This window comes from Anolis carolinensis, unplaced genomic scaffold (genome assembly GCF_035594765.1).
Source record: "Anolis carolinensis isolate JA03-04 unplaced genomic scaffold, rAnoCar3.1.pri scaffold_14, whole genome shotgun sequence".
In the NCBI taxonomy this organism is placed as follows: domain Eukaryota; kingdom Metazoa; phylum Chordata; class Lepidosauria; order Squamata; family Dactyloidae; genus Anolis; species Anolis carolinensis.
The window spans coordinates 8,335,207-8,358,070 of NW_026943825.1; the positions used below are offsets into that span (position 1 = coordinate 8,335,207).

Below are 22,864 nucleotides of genomic sequence, written 5' to 3' on the forward strand. Positions count from 1 at the left end.
CCACGCAAGGAGAGGCTTCGCCTGACCTGCAAGGCCGCGTCGCCATAGCAACAGAAAAGAGCGGAAGTGCAGGGGCGGTGCCCAGAGCTCGCGCGTGGCGGCGATTGGCTGGCGGGGGAGCGAGGGGGCGGGGCCGGAACCGGCTGCGGAGTGTTGCCATGGGCGCGGCGGCGGTGGCTGGTGCCGGGGCGTCCGGGGCTCAGTGTTGTTGTCTTGGGTGCGGCGGGAAAGGCGGGCGCCGGGCGGACCCCTGCGGCCTGCTCTGCCTGCTCCTGACCTACCTGAGCGTGGGCTACGCCGACTATGTGGTCCTCGAGCACGTGCTACTCCAGCCAGGCTTCCGGGGCAGGTAGGCCCTCAAGGAAGGAAACAAGCTCTGCACATGCTCAGGAACACTGGGCCTTGGGTGGAGGACTGGCTCCAGGGGTTTTGTTTTGGAATGAAGTGCCCCCTTAGGTGGTCAGTTATACTGTAGAAATAATGTGGGTTGACCTCACTTTAAATGCCATGGCTCAGGTGTATCTATACTACAGAAATTATTATTATTTACTTTATTTTTCTCCCCATTGGGACTCAGGACAGCTCATGACACCATACAATTACAATAATAATAATAATAATAATAATAAACTTTATTTATATCCTGCCACCAACTCCTCAAAGCAGGGGTCCCCAAACTAAGGCCCGGGGGCCAGATGCGGCCCTCCAAGGTCATTTACCTGGCCCCCGCCCTCAGTTTTATAATATAATATTTTATATCATTTTAATAATATAATATATTGTATCTATATATATAAAAGAGGGATGGCATAACGGCGACCCACAAAACAACAAAACTACAGGCCCCCCAACCTCGAAATTTGACAACACAACCCATCATCCACGCCTCTAGGTTGATACAACAAAAAGAAAACAAAAATAAAGTCCTAATTAGAGGGAGAGGAATAATTGCTTTTATCCAATTGCTGCCAGTTAGAAGGCTAAGCTCCTCCAACTTGGTCTCCTAGAAACCCAATCAAAAATAATAAAAAACACTAAAAAAATAATTAAAAACACTAAAAAATTAATACAATAAAATATTATAATAACAAAAAATAACTAAAAATATACAAGAAAATAATAAAATATAATAAATAAAAAGATAACTTACAATAAAATTAATTAAAAACACAAATAAAAATTACACAACAATTTTTAACCAATACCACCACCACTTTGCCACAGCAACGCATGGCCGGGCACAGCTAGTATACATATAATATTGATAATAATATTATAATGTTATACATATAATACTAATCATAATACCATATAATAATATTAATTATATGTTATGTATTACATATAATATTACAGTATAGTGGTATAGTTCAATATAGTAATATATAATGCTAATATTGTGCTATGCTAATAATATAATATAGTGTATGTATATACAGCTGCTCTGAGTCCCCTTCGGGGTGAGAAGGGCAGGATATAAATGTAATGAATAAATGTAGTAAATGAATAAATAAATTTTAGACTTAGGTTTGCCCAAAGTCTAAAATGACTTGAAGGCACACAACAACAATCCTAATTAACTTGACTACCTCATTGGCCAGAAGCAGGCCCGCACTTCTGATAGGTTTATGTTGGTTACAATTGTTTTCATTTTTAAATATTGTATTGTTCTTTGATTGTTGTTGTTCTTTTGCACTACAAATAAGACATGTGCAGTGTGCGTTGGAATTTGTTTTTTCAAATGATAATTCGGCCCCTCCACAGTCTGCTTTAAAAGTTTGAGGACCCCTGCCCCAAAGGGACTTGATGAGGCTAACAAGGCACTCCAAGGTGCAGCATATAACATAAAGTGATACATAAATATAAAACAATATCACATAACATTATAACAACAACCACTACCAGCACACATAACATAAATATGAATAGAAACATTAACAATAATACAATGTTAATGTGCTTTGGCCCCACTTTAAATGCCATGGCTCAGGTATATCAATACTATAATAATAATAATAATAATAATAATAATAATAATAATAATAATAATAATAAACTTTATTCTTATATCCCGCCCCATCTCCCCGAAGGGACTCGGGGCGACTTACATCAGGGACAAGCCCAACAACGACACAGCAACATTACATACACAAAATTGAAACAGAAAAAAATATTAAAACATTTCAACAGTAGCAAAAACAATATAATAAAACAATACTTTAAAATCTGAGCAGATAAAATCAAAGTGAGTAAAGAGAAACGCGGGGACAGGATCATTAAAGTGCTATATCGTAGAATAAGGGACAGTGATAAAGTGCCATACAATTTTGTAAACAGAGAAATAGTCCAATGACAAATCTGATGGGCCTATTCATTCAAACACGCTCTGAAACAATCATGTTTTCAATTTATAGATAATAATAATAATAATAATAATAATAATAATAATCTCCTTTATTTTTGTCCCCATTGGGACTCAGGGCAGGTAACATTGATATGATACAATACAATAGAATTAAAACCATGTGAATAGGTATACATGTGAACATAAAAATTAAAAACAAATTGTGTGGTTTGACCCACTTTAAATGCCATGTCTCGGGTGTATCTATACTACAGACGTTATTATTAGTCCCAAAGGGACTTAAGGCAGCTAACAATGACATATTTTAGGTTCTAAAATATAATATAGTGTATATATTGATAATGTTATGTAATACAATATAATACTAATAATAATACAATATAAAATATTAATTATATATTATATTTTACATGTAATATTACTAATAATTCAGAAAGAGCTTGAAAACCTGGCTCTTCACTCAGGCCTTTGGATAAAGATTGCTCATCCCCATAACAATCCTGTATCCGTGACCATTTTTTTTAACTTTTGCACTTCTTACCTTTGTGAACTTGATTTAGACACAGCGTCTACTCCCATCCCAATTTGCACTTCCAAGAATTTACAGCACTTTATCAGTCACCTCGTGTTTACAATATTTATATGGTGCATTTTACCCAGTCTATTTTTACAACCTCTCCGTTTTAATCCATGTTTCTATTAGTTTTTGCCATTTATTTTTATTGGGTAATATTTAAATTTTTATAATTGTGCATGTCTTTTGTCTATTGTTGTGTTTTATATTGTTATTGTTTTTATTTGGGCTTGGCCCCATGTAAGCCGCCCTGAGTCCCCTTTGGGGAGATAGAGGTGGGGTATAAAAATAGTTATTATTATTATTATTATTAATAATAATAATAATAATAATACAGTATAGTGGTATAGTACAATATAGTAATATGTAATGCTAATATTGTGCTATGCTAATAATATAATTCATTGTATGTAGATATTATTTGTAAACCGCTCTGAATCCCCTTCGGGGTGAGAAGGGCGGAATATAAATGTAGTAAATAAATAAATCTATTGTTATGACAACAGAACTTAAAAAGAAGGCAAATCCATATAAATATGGGTATAAAAACTACAAAATAATTCAGGAAAATATTGGAGAGGAGTCGGTGGAAAACTTGCTAGATGCTCATGGTTTCCCCGCTTCCATTTATCACAGCCTCTGGTGCCCTTTCCATGCGGTGGCGTTCAACTTCATTGTGGTGATGCTCCTGGCCTGCCACACAAGAGCCGTCTTTGCAGACCCAGGTAAGACCCTTAGGACTCTCAGTTGAGACCACAGTCATCACGGTGGCAAAGCAGAAGGGCTGCCTTTTCTGTTGCTAATAGAGCTTCGACTCAAAAGAATGATCTGTAACGAAGTTATACTTCAAAGCTTAATTGGCAGGCAGCGAGAGCTTTTTTGGCCCGACTCCAAGGCATCAATTGTGTTGCTTATGAAGAAGCTTCACTGGCCTCTCCATAAGGCGAAGACAATACAAACTTCCAGGAAAAGGATGATGATGTTAGAATTATCAAGCTATACAGGCCTCACTTCTGAAAGGGTTATTATCATGGGGAAAAGGTGTCTCCACTGAAGCTCTTTCACCAATCTTTGTCTCTACAACAAACCAATTTTTTTCAAAACACAGTTTTTACAGAGACAGAAAATGAGGTGAAATCTTCTGAACAGAGGCACAGACAGCAAAACAAACCCCACAGGGATGTTAACGCTTTCCTATGCTATCCAAAGCACCTCCCCACTCTCTCTATATATACTGTATATACTCGAGTATAAGCCTAGTTTTTCAGTCCTTTTTCAGGGCTGAAAAAGCTCCCCTCAGCTTATACTCGAGTGAAGTCCTGTCCAGCTTATACTGTATTCAGGTCAGCTTATACTCAAGTACAGGGTGTTTGAAAAAGAACTCCCTAGTTTTAAGTACTTTATACTTAAAACTAGGGAGTTCTTTCTCAAACACCCTGTATATACCCTGTTTCCCCTAAAATAAGACATCCCCAAAAAATAAGACCTAGTAGAGGTTTTGCTGAATTGCTAAATATAAAGCCTCCCCCAAAAGTAAGACCTAGCAAAGTTTTTGTTTCAAAGAATACCCAACAAACAGAACACCAGAGCATGTAGGATCAGTAAATGTAAGTACCATAGAGTGCTGTACATGGAAATATTGGTAGCAACAAGAAATTATTGATAGGATTCAGTTTGTCTGGTTATGCTGGTTTCTGATAACTACTGTACGGTATATAATAAATGTTCATTTTTTTGTTCAACAATAAATGTGAATTCTTCTTCATGGAAAAATAAGACATCCCCTGAAAATAAGACCTAGAGCATCTTTGGGAGCAAAAATTAATATAAGACACTGTCTTATTTTCGGGGAAACACGGTAGGTAATCAGAGTTGGGCAGTCTTATCTTATTAAAGTCTTATTATTATCTTAAATTTACACACACACACACACACACACACATACAGTAGAGTCTCACTTATCCAAGCTAAACGGGCTGGCAGAATGTTGGATAAGCGAATATTTTGGATAATAAGGAGGGATTAAGGAAAAGCCTATTAAACATCAAAATAGGTTATGATTTTACAAATTAAGCACCAAAACATCATTAACAAATTTGACAGAAAAAGTAGCTCAATACATAGTAATTTTATGTTGTAATTACTGTATTTACAAATTTAGCACCAAAATATCACAATATATTGAAAACATTGACTACAAAAATGGCTTGGATAATCCAGAGGCTTGGATAAGCGAGGCTTGGATAAGTGAGACTCTACTGTGTATATATATGTATACACACACACACACACACACATTTAACCTACTGATGCGTCAAATAATGTAATTTTATCAATATCTATTTTTATTTTTGAAATTTACCAGTATCTGCTACATTTCCCACCCTCGTCTTATACTCGAGTCAATACATTTCTCCAATTTTTTTTGGTAAAATTAGCTGCCTCGGCTTATATTCGGGTCGGCTTATACTCGAGTATCTATGGTATATATCTCAGTGGTTCTCAACCTTCCTAATGCCGTGACCCCTAAGTATAGTTCCTCATGTTGTGGTGACCCAAAACAAAATCTACAAGCTGTGATACTATTTGGGGAGGGGGGGGGGCTTATTCTTTAAGCGTTGAAAATTTGCTTCTTTGCATTACAGTAGAGTCCCACTTATCCAACCCTTGCTTATCCAACATTCTGGATTATCCAATGCATTTTTGTAGTCAATGTTTTCAATACATTGTGATATTTTGGTGCTAAATTCGTAAATACAGCAATTACTACATAGCATTACTGCATATTGAACTACTTTTTCTGCCAAATTTGTTGTGTAACATGATGTTTCAGAACCTCATTTGATGTCTAATAGGCTTTTCCTTAATCCCTCCTTATTATCCAACATATTTGCTTATCCAACGTTCTGCCAGCCCGTTTATGTTGGATAAGTGAGACTCTACTGTATATACATGCCCAATCAAATAGTTTATTGTATAAGCCCAAAGCCATGGCAAAAAGGTACAGGTACGGGGTGCACAAAATAGTACCCCCAAAGCAGACAATAACAAATAACAAAAAATAACAAACAAAAGCCATCTTCATGCTCACACAAAGAGCAAAAAATAATGTGAATCCTCAATAGTTACTGGTACAAATAGTATCAGTACGATTTGAGAGCAACTAGTTTTTAAACTGTTATTTATTAATGTTTTATTAGTACAGTATGTCTCATTATGATGAGAGCAACTTTCCCATGCTCTGCTTCTTCCTCAAAGGGTTACAATCTCCTTCTTTTTCTCCCAACGAAATCTGAGATCTCTAGAACTATTTAATGAGTTCGGAGCCTTATTTTCCACTGCGGTCGCCCAGGCTGAGCCAAATTCAGTATCAAGCAAGGCTCGGTAAACGTTCCGTGCTCCTTTTTATATCACACTGAGACAAAGCAGCTGCAGGAAGTGGAGAAGGCTGGCTGACCATTTTATTTTTCCATAACTCTTTCCCTCTGCCTGGATTCCAGCTGGAGGTCATTGCTTTGGCTGTGTCAGCGGTGTCCTCTTACCTTGGAAAGGGTTCTTCTGGCATGTTTCCATGTTTATTTATTATTTATTACTTATTTACTACATTTATATCCCGCTCTTCTCACCCCGAAGGGGACTCAGACCGGCTTACAAATCAAGTGAAACAAAGTACGACGGTTGTAGAAATCTAATGTGTTTTTACACTCCTTTGGTCTCTGGCTCTCTTTCAGGCATGGTCCCACTTCCTGACACTGCACTTGACTTCTCAGACCTGCGAAGCAGCAACAGCGCACTGCACAAGAGCAGCCAGGTGAGCTATAAACCCTCCAGGCAACCTATGTCTCAGCGGGGAGAGGGGCATACAATTGGTTTATCCTTAACAGGGATGTTAAGGTAAAGGTGAAGGTTATCCTCTGACATTAAGTCCAGTCATCTCCGACTCTCGGGGTTGATGCTCGTCTCCATTTCAAAGCCGAAGAGCTGGCGTTGTCCGTAGACACCTCCAAGGTCATATGGCCGGCATGACTGCATTGAGCAACGTTACCTTCCCACCGGAGTGGTACCTATTGATCTACTCACACTCTGGGGGTTGGTGCTCATCTCCATTTCTAGACCAAAGTGCCAGCGTTGTCCGTAGACACCTCCAGGTCATGTGGCCGGTATGACTGCATGGAGCGCCATTACCTTCCCGCTGGAGCGGTACCTATTGATCTCACATTTGCATGTTTTCGAACTGCTAGATTGGCAGAAGCTGGGGCTAACAGCGGGCGCTCACTCCGCTCCCCGGATTTGAACCTGCGACCTTTCGGTCCACAAGTTCAGCAGCTCAGCGCTTTAACCCACTGCGCCACTGGGGAGTATTGTTGTTATTATGTGTGAGTAAAGCTGGCTCATTGAAATGGTTAAGCCATTTTAAACATACTTTCCAAACAGCCAGGTATCTAAAGACAGAAATGCCTAAACACCTCAGGAGGGTATTTACCAGAGCCCGTTTTGAGCAGCTGGATACGATGGTCAAACACGGAAGGTTTAATCAAGTTCCATACAACGAACGATTTTGTATTTGTGGAGCATCAGAGGTGGCTACAAAAATGGCTTGGATAATCCAGAGGCTTGGATAAGCGAGGCTTGGATAAGTGAGACTCTACTGTACATTGAAAACTTACCCCTGGACTTGACTGTTTGAGCAGCAACTAAGGACCAATCATCCATGTATGGAACCTACCAGGACTTTCCAAACTGTTTGTGTCGGTGACATGCGTTTAAGATGCCTCAGGAAGAAATGAGATTTTGGTTAGACAATACATAAGAAGTGGCTCGGGGTGGGAGGGGGGGATACACAGTGGTGAAGAAATATAGATGGATAAATGTTAACATTGTAGTAGATATAAATCAACAGTAGAAATAAAAGAATGATGCAAGTATTGTATGAAACATATATCTATCTGCTTTGTGATAAAAGTAATTATTGCATGAAAATTTTAAATTCAATAAAAATTATATATATATATATATATATATATATATATATATATATATATATATAAGACGATACAGTAGAGTTTCACTTATCCAACGTCCTGGATTATCCAACGCATTTTTGTAGTCAATGTTTTCAATATATCGTGATATTTTGGTGCTAAATTCGTAAATACAGTAATTACTACATGGCATTAATGTGTAATGAACTACTTTTTCTGTCAAATTTGTCGTATAACATGATGTTTTGGTGCTTAATTTATAAAATCATAACCTATTTTGATGTTTAATAGGCTTTTTCTTAATCTTTCCTTATTATCCAACATATTCGCTTATCCAACGTTCTTCCGGCCCGTTTATGTTGGATAAGTGAGACTCTACTGTACTTCCTTTCGTGACACAGTCAACGAACCGGAAGTCAAACCAGTCACTCCGTCCGCAAGTTCAGCAGCTCAGCGGTTTAATCTGCTGCGCCACCGGGGGCTCCTCCATATCATTAGTATTTAAAAAATTCAATTATAATCCATAAAACATATTAAAAAGTAAAAACCACAGCACGTTGACCCTGTGCGGTTAAGACTCCATACCCAAATGTTTTTTTTTCCCACTTCCCGTAAAAACTTTGGTCTTCTTTAAGGATATGTCTACGCATGCTGACATATGTCTACATATGTCTACATATGTCAGCAAGTCTTGTGCTGATTTCCTGACACTATTTATTTATTTATTTGCAGTATTTATATTCCGCCCGAAGGGGACTCAGGGCGGATCACATTATGTACATATAGGGCAAACATTCAATGCCCATATACACATAGAACAGAGACAGACGCAGAGGCAATTTAACCTTCTCCTGAGGGGATGTTCGATTCTGGCCACAGGGGGGAGCAGCTGCTTCATTTTCCACTGTGACGACACTTCCTCATTCCAATGTCGTAAATTAGTTAAACTTGCCTCCCCACTTTTATAAGTGGTACCTTATTTCCTACTTGATAGATGCAACTATCTTTCGGGTTGCTAGGTAAGCAACGAGCAGGGGCTATTTTTTTTTAATTGATGGGTGCTCACCCCGCCATGGGCTGGCCTCGAACTCATGACCTCATGGTCAGAGTGATTTATTGCAGCAGGCTGTTCACCAGCCTGCGCCACAGCCCGGCCCCTAGGCCCAGTCATACAGATACTTGTGCATGCATTGATTTCTTTTTGCCCTGTTGGGTAATATTTGTGTTGTGTCCCTAGGACTGGACAGTGTGCAACCGCTGCGAGACATATCGACCGCCGCGGGCGCACCACTGCCGCATCTGTCACCGCTGCGTGCGCCGCATGGATCACCATTGCCCTTGGTGAGAATATGGTTGGCCTGTGTTTTGGAGACGGGTGGGCTGAATAATATTTCTTTCTTTCAATGTGCTAAAGATATCAGTAGTTTAAATGTTTTTGAATCTTTACATAAAACTGTAATTTAAGATATTTAACTCTGATTAAATCATTATTTTCCCCTTCTTCAATGTAAATGTGCTTATGTATCCTTTTAATAATAATAGAGTGAAATAATCAATGTAATAATAATAAATGCAGTAAAATAATAAATGTAATAGTAAATAGAGTAAAATAATGAATGTATTAATAATAATAAAAATAGAGTAAAATAAATGTAAAAGTAACAATAATAGAATAAATAATAAATGTAACAATAATAATAATAATAATGAAAAAATAATAACTATACCATATACAGTAGAGTCTCACTTATCCAACACTCGCTTATCCAACGTTCTGGATTATCCAACGCATTTTTGTAGTCAATGTTTTCAATACATTGTGATATTTTGGTGCTAAATTTGTAAATAACTACATAGCATTACTGCTTATTGAACTACTTTTTCTGTCAAATTTGTTGTATAACATGATGTTTTGGTGCTTAATTTGTAAAATCATAACCTAATTTGATGTTTAATAGGCTTTTCCTTAATCTCTCCTTATTATCCAACATATTCGCTTATCCAACATTCTGCCGGCCCGTTTACATTGGATAAGCGAGACTCTACTGTATACTTGAGTATAAGCTGACCTGAATATAAGCCCACCAGGACCCTCACCCGAGTATAAGCTGAGGAGGGTTTTTTTCAGTCCTAAAAAAGGGCTGAAAAACTAGGAGAGAATGTCAGGAGAGAATGCTTCTGGAACATGGAAAAATCTCAACAACCCAAAAATAATGTGTTGTCGAAGGCTTTCATGGCCAGAATCACTGGGTTGCTGTGAGTTTTCCGGACTGTATGGGCATGTTCTGGAAGAATTCTCTCCAGACATTTCGCCCACATCTGTGGCAGGCATCCTCAGAGGTTGTGTGGTCTGTTAGAAACTAGGCAAGTGGGGCTTATATATCTGTGCAAAGTCCAAGGCAGGAGAAAGAACTCTTGTCCATTTGAGGCAAGTATGAATCTTGCAATTGATCACCTTGATTGGCATTGAATGGCTTTGTAACTTCAAAGCCTGGCTACTTCCTGCCTGGGGGAAATTCTTTGTTGGCATGGCTCAAGGAGGGTTACAGCATATGCTCTCTATTGACAGGATCAACAACTGTGTTGGGGAACTCAACCAGAAATATTTCATCCAGTTTCTCTTCTATACAGGTATGTGGGGGGGAAAAAAACTACGTGTCTCTGACTCAACGTTCCTGGGAGTGTCTTGGGAAATGAGAGGGAGTAAAAGTGATAGCAATCCAAATTGATCTCCTTCCTTAGTAGTAATTATCTGGGCTTGGCCCCATGTGAGAGCCACCCTGAATCCCTTTGGGGAGATGGAGTCGGGGTACAAAATATTATTATTGTTATTGTTATTATTGTTATTATTACTATTGTATGACACAGCAAACAAGATAGATATGCTGGATTTCATATCACAAAATCACAAGTCGAACACTTCCCAAGTGTCTAGGACTGTGTGATGTATTTTCGGATGATGCGCGCAGATCCCAGTCGGGTGGCCTTTTGAGGTTGGCAGATCGTAATTTTGTCAATGTCTATTGTTTCCAAATGCCGGCTGAGATCTTTTGGCACGCACCCAATGTGCCGATCACCACCGGGACCACCTTTTATTGGTTTCTGCCAGAGTCTTTGAAGTTCAATCTTGAGGTCCTGATAGCAGCTGAGTTTTTCCTGTTGTTTTTCGTCAATGCGACTGTCACCTGGGATGGCAACATCAATGATCCAAACCTTTTTCTTTTCCACAACTGTGATGTCTGGTGTGTTGTGTTCCAGAACTTTGTCAGTCTGGATTCGGAAGTCCCACAGTATCTTTGCGTGCTCATTTTCCAATACTTTTGCAGGTTTGTGATTCCACCAGTCCTTTACTGCTGGGAGGTGGTACTTGAGGCATAAGTTCCAATGGATCATTTGGGCCACATAGTTGTGCCTCTGTTTGTAGTCTGTCTGTGCGATTTTCTTACAGCAGCTGAGGATATGATCAATGGTTTCGTCAGCTTCCTTGCACAGTCTGCATTTTGGGTCATCAGCTGATTTTTCGATCTTGGCCTGAATGGCCTTTGTTCTGATGGCTTGCTCCTGGGCTGCAAGGATCAGGCCTTCTGTCTCCTTCTTCAGGGTCCCATTCGTGAGCCAGAGCCAGGTCTTCTCCTTGTCAGCTTTTCCTTCAATTTTGTCAAGGAACGTTCCATGCAATGTTTTGTTGTGCCAGCTGTCAGCTCTAGTTTGTAGTGCGGTTTTCTTGTACTGATTCTTTGCTGTGCTTTGAGGAGTTTCTCATTTTTGACTTCAATCAAAGCAGATTCTTCACTTGCTTTACATATTCTGCCAGGGCATGTTCTTCTTCTTTGACTGCTTGTTTTACTTGTAAGAGTCCTCTGCCACCTGATCTTCTAGGCAGATATAGCCTAGAATTATTATTATTATTATTATTATTAGAGGGGAAGGAAGAAAAGAGAAGGTTGTTCTGGAGGTTGTGAGGTGCCTTGCTCTCTGGAAAATGCTTAGCTGACTGTATGTATGGTTCTGTGCTCACCAAAAACACTATGCACATTTCCATGAAAGCAGTCCGAGAATTTCTGACTTTCACCACTGGAGGCTGCTCTTGTTCTAAGCGTGTCGTACTGCATACATGCCCACGCATACAAACCCGGGAATTATTGCAGGCATGCAATGCAATCCTTTTTTTTCTAATTTTTTTTCTAAGACGTTTCTCAACCTGGGGGTCACCAAGAGGTGTCAGAGGGGTCAGCAAAGACCACCAGAAAACAAATATTTCTGATGCTCTTAGGAACCATTTTGGAAACAGACAGCAAATCCTTCCACTTTGCCCAATTCTATCCTTGGTGGGGTTCAAGGCGCTCTTTGATTGTAGGTGAACTATAAATCCCAGCCACTACAACTCCCAAATGTCAATTTCTATTTTCCGCCATGTCCACCAATGTTCACGTTCGGGCATTTTGAGTATTTGCACCAAATTTGGTCCAGATCCATCATTGTTTGGAGTCCACAGTGCCCTCTGGATGTAGGTGAACTACAACTCCCAAACTCAAGGTCAGTGCCCACCAAAGCCTTCCAGTATTTTCTGTTGGTCATGGGGGTTCTGTGTGCCAAGTTTGGTTCAATTCCATCCTTGGTGGAGTTCAGAATGCTCTTTGAATGTAGCTGAACTATACATCCCAGCAACTGCAACTCCCAAATGTCAAGGTCTATTTCCCCAAACTCCACCAGTGTCTACATTTGGGCGTATTGAGTATTGTGCCAGCTGTCAGCTCTAGTTTGCAGTGCGATTATTATTATTATTATTATTATTATTATTATTATTATTATTATTATTCCTATATTTCTTCAATTTTGTCATGGAACTTTCCATGCAATGTTTTGTTGTTCCAACTGTCAGCTCTAGTTTATAGTGCGGTTTTCTTGTACTGGTTTTTTGTCTGCTGTGCTTTGAGGAGTTTCTGATTTTTGACTTCAATCAAAGCAGGTTCTTAACTTTGCTTTACATATTCTGCCAGAGCATGAATAAATAATAATAATAATAATAATAATTATTATTATTATTATATTAATTATATTATTATTATTATTATTATTATTATTATTATTATTTTCTACTCAAGATCTTAGGCTTTCTAAGTTTGGACCTAACGGCCAGTTCAGAATAGTATCTTCTGTTGTTTTCTTTTCTGAGCTGACCTTACTAACTATGGGCGCTTCCAGAAATCTGGACTGAGGGATGCTAAGGTCATGAACGGGAGAGTTTTCTCCTGACCATATTTGGAGATGTGTCCCAAATGGCCCTCCAAGACAATGGCAGTCATATTGATGGTCATTTTTTAATGTTTCCTCTCTCTGCCCCCTCTTTCCTGACTCCCGCTGACCTCACCCTCCCGGCGGTGTCAAGGCCTGGCGAGCCTTTATGCCATGGGGCTGGTCCTGACCACCTGGCTGTGGCCTGCAGACAAGGGCTCGGCGGTGAAAGCGGAAGGAGCCGAGGGTGGCGTTTCTGGCAACCGCAGCCAAATGTGAGTACAGTACTTCTCACTTTTTCCTCCTCCTCAAAAGTCAAGGAAATAATCCAAAGTGAATCCTGCAACTTTGCCTTTGCAGAAAAAGAAATTGCCATGTCACACAGATCCTGCCAAGAACAACGGGAGCACAAAAAAGTCTTGGCTCAGGGCCCAGGGGAAGGGAAGGGAGGCTGCTCCAGGATCGCTTTTGTATAACGGCTTAACTGCATGCGGTCAGAAAGACAGGAGCTGTAGAAACTTGAGAGTTGTAGCACCTTCCTTTATCTAACGCAGTGGTTCCCAAACTTATTTGGCTTATTGCCCCCTTTCCAGAAAAAATATTACTCAGCACGCCCTGGAAAGGGGGGGCGTGGCTTAGAGAGGTGGGCGTGGCTCCTGCTCAAGAGGGCGGGGCTGAGCCACTCCCCTAGTTAAGATGCAGGGCTGGGAGGGGAGGTGGGCGGGGCCACAAATTGGCGTCCAGGACTGGGATGGGCAGAGTTACGAGCTCTGAGGTAGGGCTGAGCTTCTATCCCTGTCCTGCGGCACCTGCCAGAACACGGGGCGGGGCTAGAGGAGGGGGCGGGGCCTCTATACCCCGCCCCCGTGTCCTAACAAGCACCTCAGGGGAGGTATACAGAGGCTCAGCCCTGTCTCACGTTCTTGGAAAGAAGCCCCGCCCCAGCCCCGCCCTTTAGTCCTCAAAGGCCTCTCAGGAGAAGTATAGAGGCTCAGCCCTGTCTCAGGCTCTTGGAAGGAGGCCCCGCCCCCTTCCCTAGCTCCGCCCTCTGTGTCCCAACAAGCGCCTCAGGAGAGGTATAGATTCTCAGCCCTGTCTCGGGCTCTTGGAAGACGCCACGCCCACTCCTCTAGCTCCGCCCCCTGTGTCCTAACAGGCGCCCCCAGTGCTCAGCCCTGTCTCCGGCACTTGGGAAAGGGCCTCGCCCCTCCCCTCCCCTGGCCCCACCCCCAAATGCATCTGTGGCCATCACTGCCCCCCTGGATCGCCGCAGCGCCCACCAGGGGGCGGTAGCGCCCACTTTGGGAATCACTGAGCTAACACAATGCCACCTTGCCTTCTGGGAATGTCCAAAGGCAAAAACATTTTGGGAACAAATAACGTGTTGTCGAAGGCATTCATGGCCGGAATCACAGTGTTGTTGTGTGTTGTTTCCGGGCTATCTGGCCATTTTCCAGAAGCATTCTCTCCTGACTTTTCGCCCACATCTATGGCAGGCATCCTCAGAGGCTGTGAGGTGTAAAACTAAGCAAGGAAGGAATATATATCTGTGGAAGGTCCAGGGTGGAGAAAGAAATCTTGTCTATTAGAGGCCAGTGTGAATGTTGTTATCTCCCTGGAAACCTCAAATGAACTACAGTAGAGTCTCACTTATCTAAGCTAAACGGGCCGGCAGAACCTTGGATAAGCGAATATCTTGGATAATAAGGAGGGAATAAGGAGAAGCCTATTAAACATCAAATTAGGTTATGATTTTACAAATTAAGCACCAAAACATCATGTTATACAACAAATTTGACAGAAAAAGTAATTCAATACGCAGTCATGTTATACTGTAATTACTGTATTTACGAATTTAGCACCAAAATATCACGATATATTGAAAACATTGACTACAAAAATGGCTTGGATAATCCAGAACCTTGGATAAGCGAGCCTTGGATAAGTGAGACTCTAATGTAATTCTGTTCCTAGCTAACCAACTGAGTGCACTTTTGCCTGTTCTGTTTTTTAGTGCTCACCGTATCATCCTATTGGTGGAATCCATCCTCTTTGGACTCTTTGTCACTGTCATATTTTATGACCAGGTGAGTTTTTAGGGCCAGAATGGGGAATCTGTTAGCGAGTGCGTGTAGCAGAACCAGCAGCGTCCAGTTAACACCATGTGCAAAAGACTCAGACCAGGCAGAGGAATTGAAAGAACAAAGAAAACTTTACTTGTTGAATTGAAGTCAAATAAACAGTTCAGCAATCGTACAATGTCCTTGTAGTTGCATAGGATCAATAACTAATCAATCAGCATTCAATATATCCAGCATAGCATATTTAAACAGCTACTTGACCGTAGCCAGAGAGGCTGTCTATTTCTGTGCTCTCCCTACAAGCTCAAATTCCCAACTGACAAATCCAGCCATCTGCCAGCAAACCGATACATTGTTTGAGGCGTGGCTTGCCTCTGGAAAACTCAGCTCCCTTTATTTTGCAGAGATCTTATGCAAACAACTTTTGCAAGGATTTCTTTACACACACACATAGCAATTTGGCGCAATAGAATCTGCGGCACCGTTATCATCGGCATATTGGAGTTCTATAACAGACGTTGTAGGTTTTCTTCTGAATGCACATAGACTACATTATCACCAGCATATTGGAATTCTATAACAGATGTTTTGGCTTTCAGTCTGCTGGGACTAAATAGCTTGCCATCTGTCCGATAGATGATTTCCACTCCGGTGGGAAGCTTCCCAGCATAGTATTGTTCTCTTCAAAGCATTATATTGCATATTGATTAAAATATTTTTCCATACTCATGGTATGCCTTTCACCCCCCTCCCCCCCGGCCCAAAGCTGGTCTCTATTATCACGGATGAGACCCCAATCGAACAGCTGCGCAACCGGCTCCTGAAGAAGGCGCACCAGGAGGTGTCCCACACGCGGAAGCCCAAGATTGCCCTTCTGCGGGAGGTGTTTGGCCGAGGTATATGGTGACCGAGGGGGAGGGGGGCTGGGCTGGGGACTTCCCTGTGACGAACGGGCCACAATTTTGTTTACTACTAGCTGTGCCCAGCCACGCATTGCTGTGGCATTGTCTAGTGCTGTCTGTATTTTATAGGCAGTGTGGAAGAGGCCTAAGTGAGGCCTAACTTTGCCTGTCCCCTGGGCTGAGTGGGTTGCTAGGAGACCAAGTGGGCAGAGCTTAACCTTCTAACTGGCAGCAATTGGATAAAAACAATTATTCCTCTCCCTCTAATTAGGACTTTATTTTTCTTTTTGTTGTATCAACCTAGAGGTGTGGATGATGGGTTGTGTTGTCAAATTTCGAGGTTGGGGGGGCCTTTACTTTTGTTGCTTTGCTCGGTGCCATGATTCCATCACCCTTTTATATATATAGATTTATTTATATACTACATTTATATCCTGCTCTTCTCACCCCGAAGGGAACTCAGAGCGGCTTACAAATCAAATGAACGTACAATATATTATTAGCATAGCACAATATAAGCATTAAATTACGATATTGTACTATATCATTATAAGGTAATATTATTAGTAATATTACATTTAATATATAATATATAATTAATATTATTATATTTTACTAGCTGTGCCCTGCCACGCGTTGCTGTGGCGAAGTATGGTGGTATGGGAAATAAAGTATTGAGGAATTGGTGGTAGTTAAGGTAAAGGGTAAGGTTAAGTCCAGTCGTGACCGACTCTGGGGGTTGGTGCTCATCTCCATTTCTAAGCCGAAGAGCCGGCGTTGTCCATAGACTCCTCCAAGTTCATGTAGCCAGCATGACTGCATGGAGCGCCGTTACCTTCCCGCTGGAGTGGTACCTATTGATCTCACATTTGCATGTTTTCGAACTGCTAGGTTAGCAGGAGCTGGGGCTAACAGCGGGCGCTCATTCCACTCCCGGGGTTTGAACCTGCAACTTTTCGGTCTGCAGGTTCAGCAGCTCAGTGCTTTAACACACTTTGCCACTGGGGCTCCTTTAATAATAATAATAATAATAATAATAATAATAATAATAATAATAATAATTGCTTGCAATATGTGATCTATTCCTCTCTTACCCTCCCTTATCAGTGTGTTTTCTTTTGCAAAGCCTCCCTCGCTCTTAATCAAGGGAATTTTTTGAAAAGAGAAACACACCTTTGCAAGTTAGGAAGAAGAAAAATATATATTCATTAATCTGATGAAAGCATTTCCCCCTGATATATTTGTTAAACTCTCCTATAGGCATTAACCCCTTGCAAGCTTTTGCAATCTCTATTTACCTTTATATATGTATCTATCTATATACATTAATTTTATATATGAATTTTCCCCTCATATGTTTGCAGGGCTTTGGAAATCCTTTATACATATAAATCCATGTACCTGTGTATCTGTAGCCATACATATACATTATTTTTATATATGAATTTACCCTCATATGTTCGCTAGTCTCTGCAAATATCTATATAAAGAGAGATGTCTGGATAGATATGAATATATTCTTACCTACCTATATAAAGGGCTTGCAAATATTACAGGGGGGAAATGAATACACAAATATATATATAGACATGTCTATATATATATATACATATATATATATATATATATATATATATATATATATATATATATATATGGCTTGCAAATATTGTAGGGGAAATGCACACACACGCAGAGAGAGAGGGGATTTGCAGACGTTTCAGGGGTAAATGCATATGTGAAATTAGTATATATAACTCATTACCTCCATATGTTAGAGCAATGTCGGAGTTGCGACCTGTTGTAAAAGCGCTCAAGACTTAGCTGTTTGGTTGTGTATTTAAGTAAATCAAATCTAATTTGCCAAATAGTCACTGTTGAATGTTTTTAGGTTGAATGTTTTTTATGTTGAATGTTTTTATATTGTGGAATGATATTTTTGTAAGTCGCTCGGCGCACTCTGGTGAAGAGCGACTAATTAAGAAATAAAGTGAAGTGAAGATATAATTATAGATTTATATCTAGCTCTGCATTGTTTATGTAGGCTTTGAATGTTTGCTTGTTACTATGTTGGAAGCCAGCCTGATTCCTCATGGGGAGATAGGGTGGGATTCAAATGAAGTTTTTATTATTAATATTATTATTATTATTATTATTATTATTATTATTATTATTATTATTAGGTTATTGTTGATACCATATTGTTTTTGTTGCCCCTACTTTTCCACTTATAGAGCTACTTTATTGTTTTTCTTTGAAATACGGTAAATATTCAAAAACATTTAACCTACTGATGCCTCAATTAATGACATTTTATTGCTATCTATTTTTATTTTGAAATTTACCTGTAGCTGCTGCTTATACTCTCGGCTTATACTCGAGTCAATAAGTTATCCCAGTTTTTTGTGGTAAAATGAGGTGTCTCGGCTTATATTTGGGTCGGCTTATACTCGAGTATATATGGTACTAGCTGTGCCCGGCCATGCGTTGCTGTGGCAAAGTGGTGGTGGTATTGGTTAAAAATTGTTGTGTAATTTTTATTTGATGTTATTTGTATTTTTTTAATTAATTTTATTGTAAGTTATCTTTTTATTTATTATATTTTATTATTTTCTTGTATAATTTTTTGTTATTATGGGGTTTTTTTGTATTAATTTTTTAGTGTTTTTTAGTGTTTTTTATTATTTTTTATTGGGTTGCTAGGAGACCAAGTGGGCGGAGCTTAGCCTTCTAACTGGCAGCAATTGGATAAAAGCAATTATTCCTCTCTCTCTAATTAGGACTTTATTTTTCTTTTCTTTTTGTTGTATCAACCTAGAGCCGTGGATAATGGGTTGGGTTGTCAAATTTCGAGGTTGGGGGGCCTGTAGTTTTGTTGTTTTGTGGGTCGCCGTGATGCCATCACTCTTTTATATATATAGATATGTATATAAAATTCCAACTCCAATCTCTTTCCAGGTTTTGTGGTGTGCTGGTTCTTCCCGTGCAGCTGCACCTCCTCCTCCGCCAGCAGGCCTTCCTACAGCTATTTGCCCAACTACGATGTGTGACTTTCTTGTGACTCCTTGGTTGCTCTGCTTGCACGTGGACTCCGTTTCACCCGGCTTCCTTTGCTACAGCCTTCGGAGGAGGCAACCACTGCAACGTCCGGATCCCGGAAGGGTGCCTGCGGCCCATAAGCGTTGGTAGATATCACCACCTTCTTCCTCCTGCCCAGGCGAAGGTTTCCCAGACTCCTGTCTTGCTTGTGCAGAATTTTGGAGCCGTGGTGTTGCGTTTGCTGGGATCCATCCACTCGAACAGTCACGGGGTGGGAGACCTTGTCATTTGTTGTTGACGATGCTTGCAAAGACCTCCTTGTCCCCGTCCAAGCCCTGGTGCAGCTTTTTCAGGTCATAATATGTGTTGTCGGAGGCTTTCATGGCCGGAATCACTGGGTTGCTATGCATTTTCCAGGCTGTCTGGCCATGCCCCAGAAGCATTCTCTCCTGACATTTCGCCCACATCTATGGCAGGCATCCTCGGAGGTTATGAGGTTTATTTATTTATTCAAAACATTTATATTCCGCCCTTCCTTCTCGCCCCGAAGGAGACTCAGGGTGGAGCACAACATCTATATGGCAAGCAATAATATCAGAGTGAAATAATAAATGTATTAATGATAATAAAAAACAGTAAAATAAATGTAATAGTAACAATAATAATTGAGTAAAATAATAAATGTAATACAGTAGAGTTCCGGTTATTCGACATAAATGGGCGGGCCGAATGTCGAATAACTGGATCTGACGGATAATAGGGAGGCCCTATTATCCAGCAAGCCGGTCGAAGGAAGTGCCCCGTGCACGTTTCTAGGTAGATAACAAGCTACCTAACAATGCTCAGGAGTGCTTCCTAAGCCGCTCTGCCCCTTAGGAAGCGCCCGTGCGTGTTGCTAGGTAGCTTGCTATCTACCTAGCAACACGCACAGGTGCCTCCCAAGGGGCAGAGCAGCGAGCACTCGGCACGTTACTAGGTAGCTTGCTATCTACCTAGCAACGCACATGGGCACTTCTCTGCTCGCTGCCCTGCCTCTTGGGAGGTGCCTGTGCGCGTTGCTAGGTAGATAGCAAGCTACCTAGTAACGTGCATGAGCGCCTCCCAAGGGGCCTGGGACGTCGGATAATACGGAGTGTCGGTTAACCGGAAGTCGGTTAACCGGAACTCTACTGTAATATCAATAAAAATAGAGAAGAAAATTAATGTACCATATATACGCGAGTATAAGCTGACCAGGACCCTTACTTGAGTATAAGCCGAGGGGGACTTTTTCAGTTGAAAAACTAGGCTTGTACTCAAATATATACAGTATTTTAAAATGAGCTGTTTAAACCAACTTCAGGACACCACACCAGCTCTGGATTTTGACCGGCACCATGTATAACTCTGAGGACGCCTGCCATAGATGTGGGTGAAACGTCAGGAGAGAATGCTGCTTCTGGAACATGGCCATACAGCCCCGGAAAACTCACAGCAACCCAAAGTTCAGAAATATTATAAACCCCATTTGCCTCGTTCCAAACAGACCTCACAACCTCCGAGGATGCTTGCCATAGGTGTGGGCAAAACATCAGGGGAGAATGCTGTTTCCGGAACATGCCCATACAGCCCAGTCATAATATGCACAACAACCCAGTCATAATATGTGATAGTGGGAAGGGATTGACAATCTTTTTAATGTCTCCCATAGAGAATTTATGCCATTTTCCATGGGCAAAAGGGCTGCATTGTCCATCATTGGATTTCTCCTCTAATCCATCATTATAGAGTTTGTCTATTATTTATTTTAGGCCTAATCTTGGAAGCTAAGCAGGGTCAGCTCTGGATAGTAAGAGGTTGCCAGTCAGTCTCAAAGGAAGACACTATTGAGTATTCCTCGCCTAACAAAACCCTATGGAATTCCTTGAGTTTGCCATTAAGACATGGCAACTTGAAAGGCACATATAGGTAAATATACATTATTTATTTTATTATTAGTATAATGTAATAAAATCGTGCACAGTAAGACTAAACAAGTGTATTGGTTGCCATGCAAAAGTGAACGAAACATTTACCTCTATTATTATTATTATTATTATTATTATTATTTATTCTTTGTCTATCCTGCTTTTCTCCTGTGGGTGGGATTCAAAGCGCTGTACAAAATATAAAATTCATACAAATACATCTTTGCCTTGGGTCAACCATAAAATTATTTTCATTGCGACTTCATTACTGTTAATTTTGCTCTTGTTATTAATTGTGATATAAATACAGTGGAGTCTCACTTATCCAACGTTCTGGATTATCCAACGCATTTTTGTAGTCAATGTTTTCAATACATTGTGATATTTTGGTGCTAAATTCGTAAATACAGTAATTACAACATAACATTACTGCGTATTGAACTACATTTTCTGTCCAATTTGTTGTATAACATGATGTTTTGGTTCTTAATTTGTAAAACCATCACCTAATTTGATGTTTAATAGGCTTTTCCTTAATCCCTCCTTATTATCCAACATATTCGCTTATCCAACATTCTTCCGGCCCGTTTATGTTGGATAAGTGAGACTCTACTGTATCTGATATGTGATATAAATATCTGATATGTCACTGGACACAAATTTGGCACAAATACCTACCCGATACGCCCAAAATTTGAATACTGATTCAAATGATTTTGTCATTTGGGAGCTGTCGTTGCTGGGATGTATAGTTCGCCTACAATCAAAGAGCATTCTGAACTCCACCAAGGGTGGAATTGAACCAAACCAAGAGGAAATGACCAAGAGGAAATACTGGAAGAGTTTGGCGGGCATTGGCCTTGAGTTTGGGAGTTGTAGTTCACCTACATCCAATGGAATCAAACCATGATGGATCTGGACCAAACTTGGCACAAATACTCAATATGCCCAAATGTGAACACTGGTGGAGTTTGGGGAATATAGACCTCGTTATTTGCGAGTTGTAGTTGCTGGGATTTATAGTTCGCCTACAATCAAAGAACATTTTGAACCCCACCAAGGTTGGAATTGAACCAAACTTGGCCCACAGAACTCCCATGACCAACAGGAAATACTGGAAGGGTTTGACGGGCATTGACCTTGAGTTTGGGAGTTGTAGTTCACCTCCATCCAGAGAGCACTGCGGACTCAAACAATGATGGATCTGGACCAAACTTGGCACAAATACCCAATTGGGAGTTGTAGTTCACCTCCATCCATTGGACTCCAAACAATGATGGATCTGGACCAAACTTGGCACAAATACTCAATATGCCCAAATGTGAACACTGGTGGAGTTTGGGGAATATAGACCTTGTTATTTGCGAGTTGTAGTTGCTGGGATTTATAGTTCGCCTACAATCAAAGAGAATTTTGAACTCTACCAAGGATGAAATTGAACCAAACTTGGCCCACAGAACTCCCATGACCAACAGGAAATACTGTTTGGGTTTGGCAGGCATTGACCTTGCTTTTAGGAGTTGTAGTTCACCAATATCCAGAGAGCACTGTGGACTCAAACAATGATGGATCTGGACCAAACTTGGCACAAATACTCGATATGCCCCAATGTGAACACTGGTGGCGTTTGGGGAAAATAGACCTTAGAGTTTGACATTTGGGAGCCGGGAAGGAGTTCGAAAAGGCACCCGTTCCTCCTTATCCTCTTCTTCCCTCCCCCAGAAATGGAAATGGCAGGCT

The 22,864-nt window shown here is 40.6% G+C and overlaps 1 protein-coding gene across 2 annotated transcripts; it reads left to right on the forward strand.

Moving 5' to 3' along the window:
- Nucleotides 1–21,344, forward strand: LOC100558905 (palmitoyltransferase ZDHHC3-like). Of its 2 annotated transcripts, XR_010001240.1 has the most exons (10): nt 125–349; nt 3,576–3,664; nt 6,671–6,750; nt 9,159–9,262; nt 10,491–10,552; nt 13,311–13,431; nt 15,171–15,243; nt 16,004–16,133; nt 19,098–19,324; nt 20,969–21,344. XR_010001240.1 is itself a non-coding variant. In XM_062964922.1 (9 exons), exons 1-9 carry the CDS (start codon nt 159–161, stop codon nt 19,187–19,189), a joined length of 942 nt encoding a protein of 313 aa, XP_062820992.1. In that variant the 5' UTR covers nt 1–158; the 3' UTR covers nt 19,190–21,344. The 2 variants fall into 2 exon arrangements, 1 of the variants encoding a protein (XP_062820992.1); XM_062964922.1 differs by having other exon boundaries at nt 1–349; nt 19,098–21,344.
- The last annotated feature ends 1,520 nt before the right edge of the window (nt 21,345–22,864 follow it).

Bases quoted from the DNA above. Each gene is read 5' to 3' on its own strand.
- LOC100558905 (XM_062964922.1), top strand. From the start codon at position 159: ATGGGCGCGGCGGCGGTGGCTGGTGCCGGGGCGTCCGGGGCTCAGTGT. The intron at 350-3,575 runs GTAGGCCCTCAA...CATTTATCACAG, and splicing joins CAGCCAGGCTTCCGGGGCAG to CCTCTGGTGCCCTTTCCATG. The intron at 9,263-10,490 runs GTGAGAATATGG...CTCTATTGACAG, and splicing joins ATGGATCACCATTGCCCTTG to GATCAACAACTGTGTTGGGG.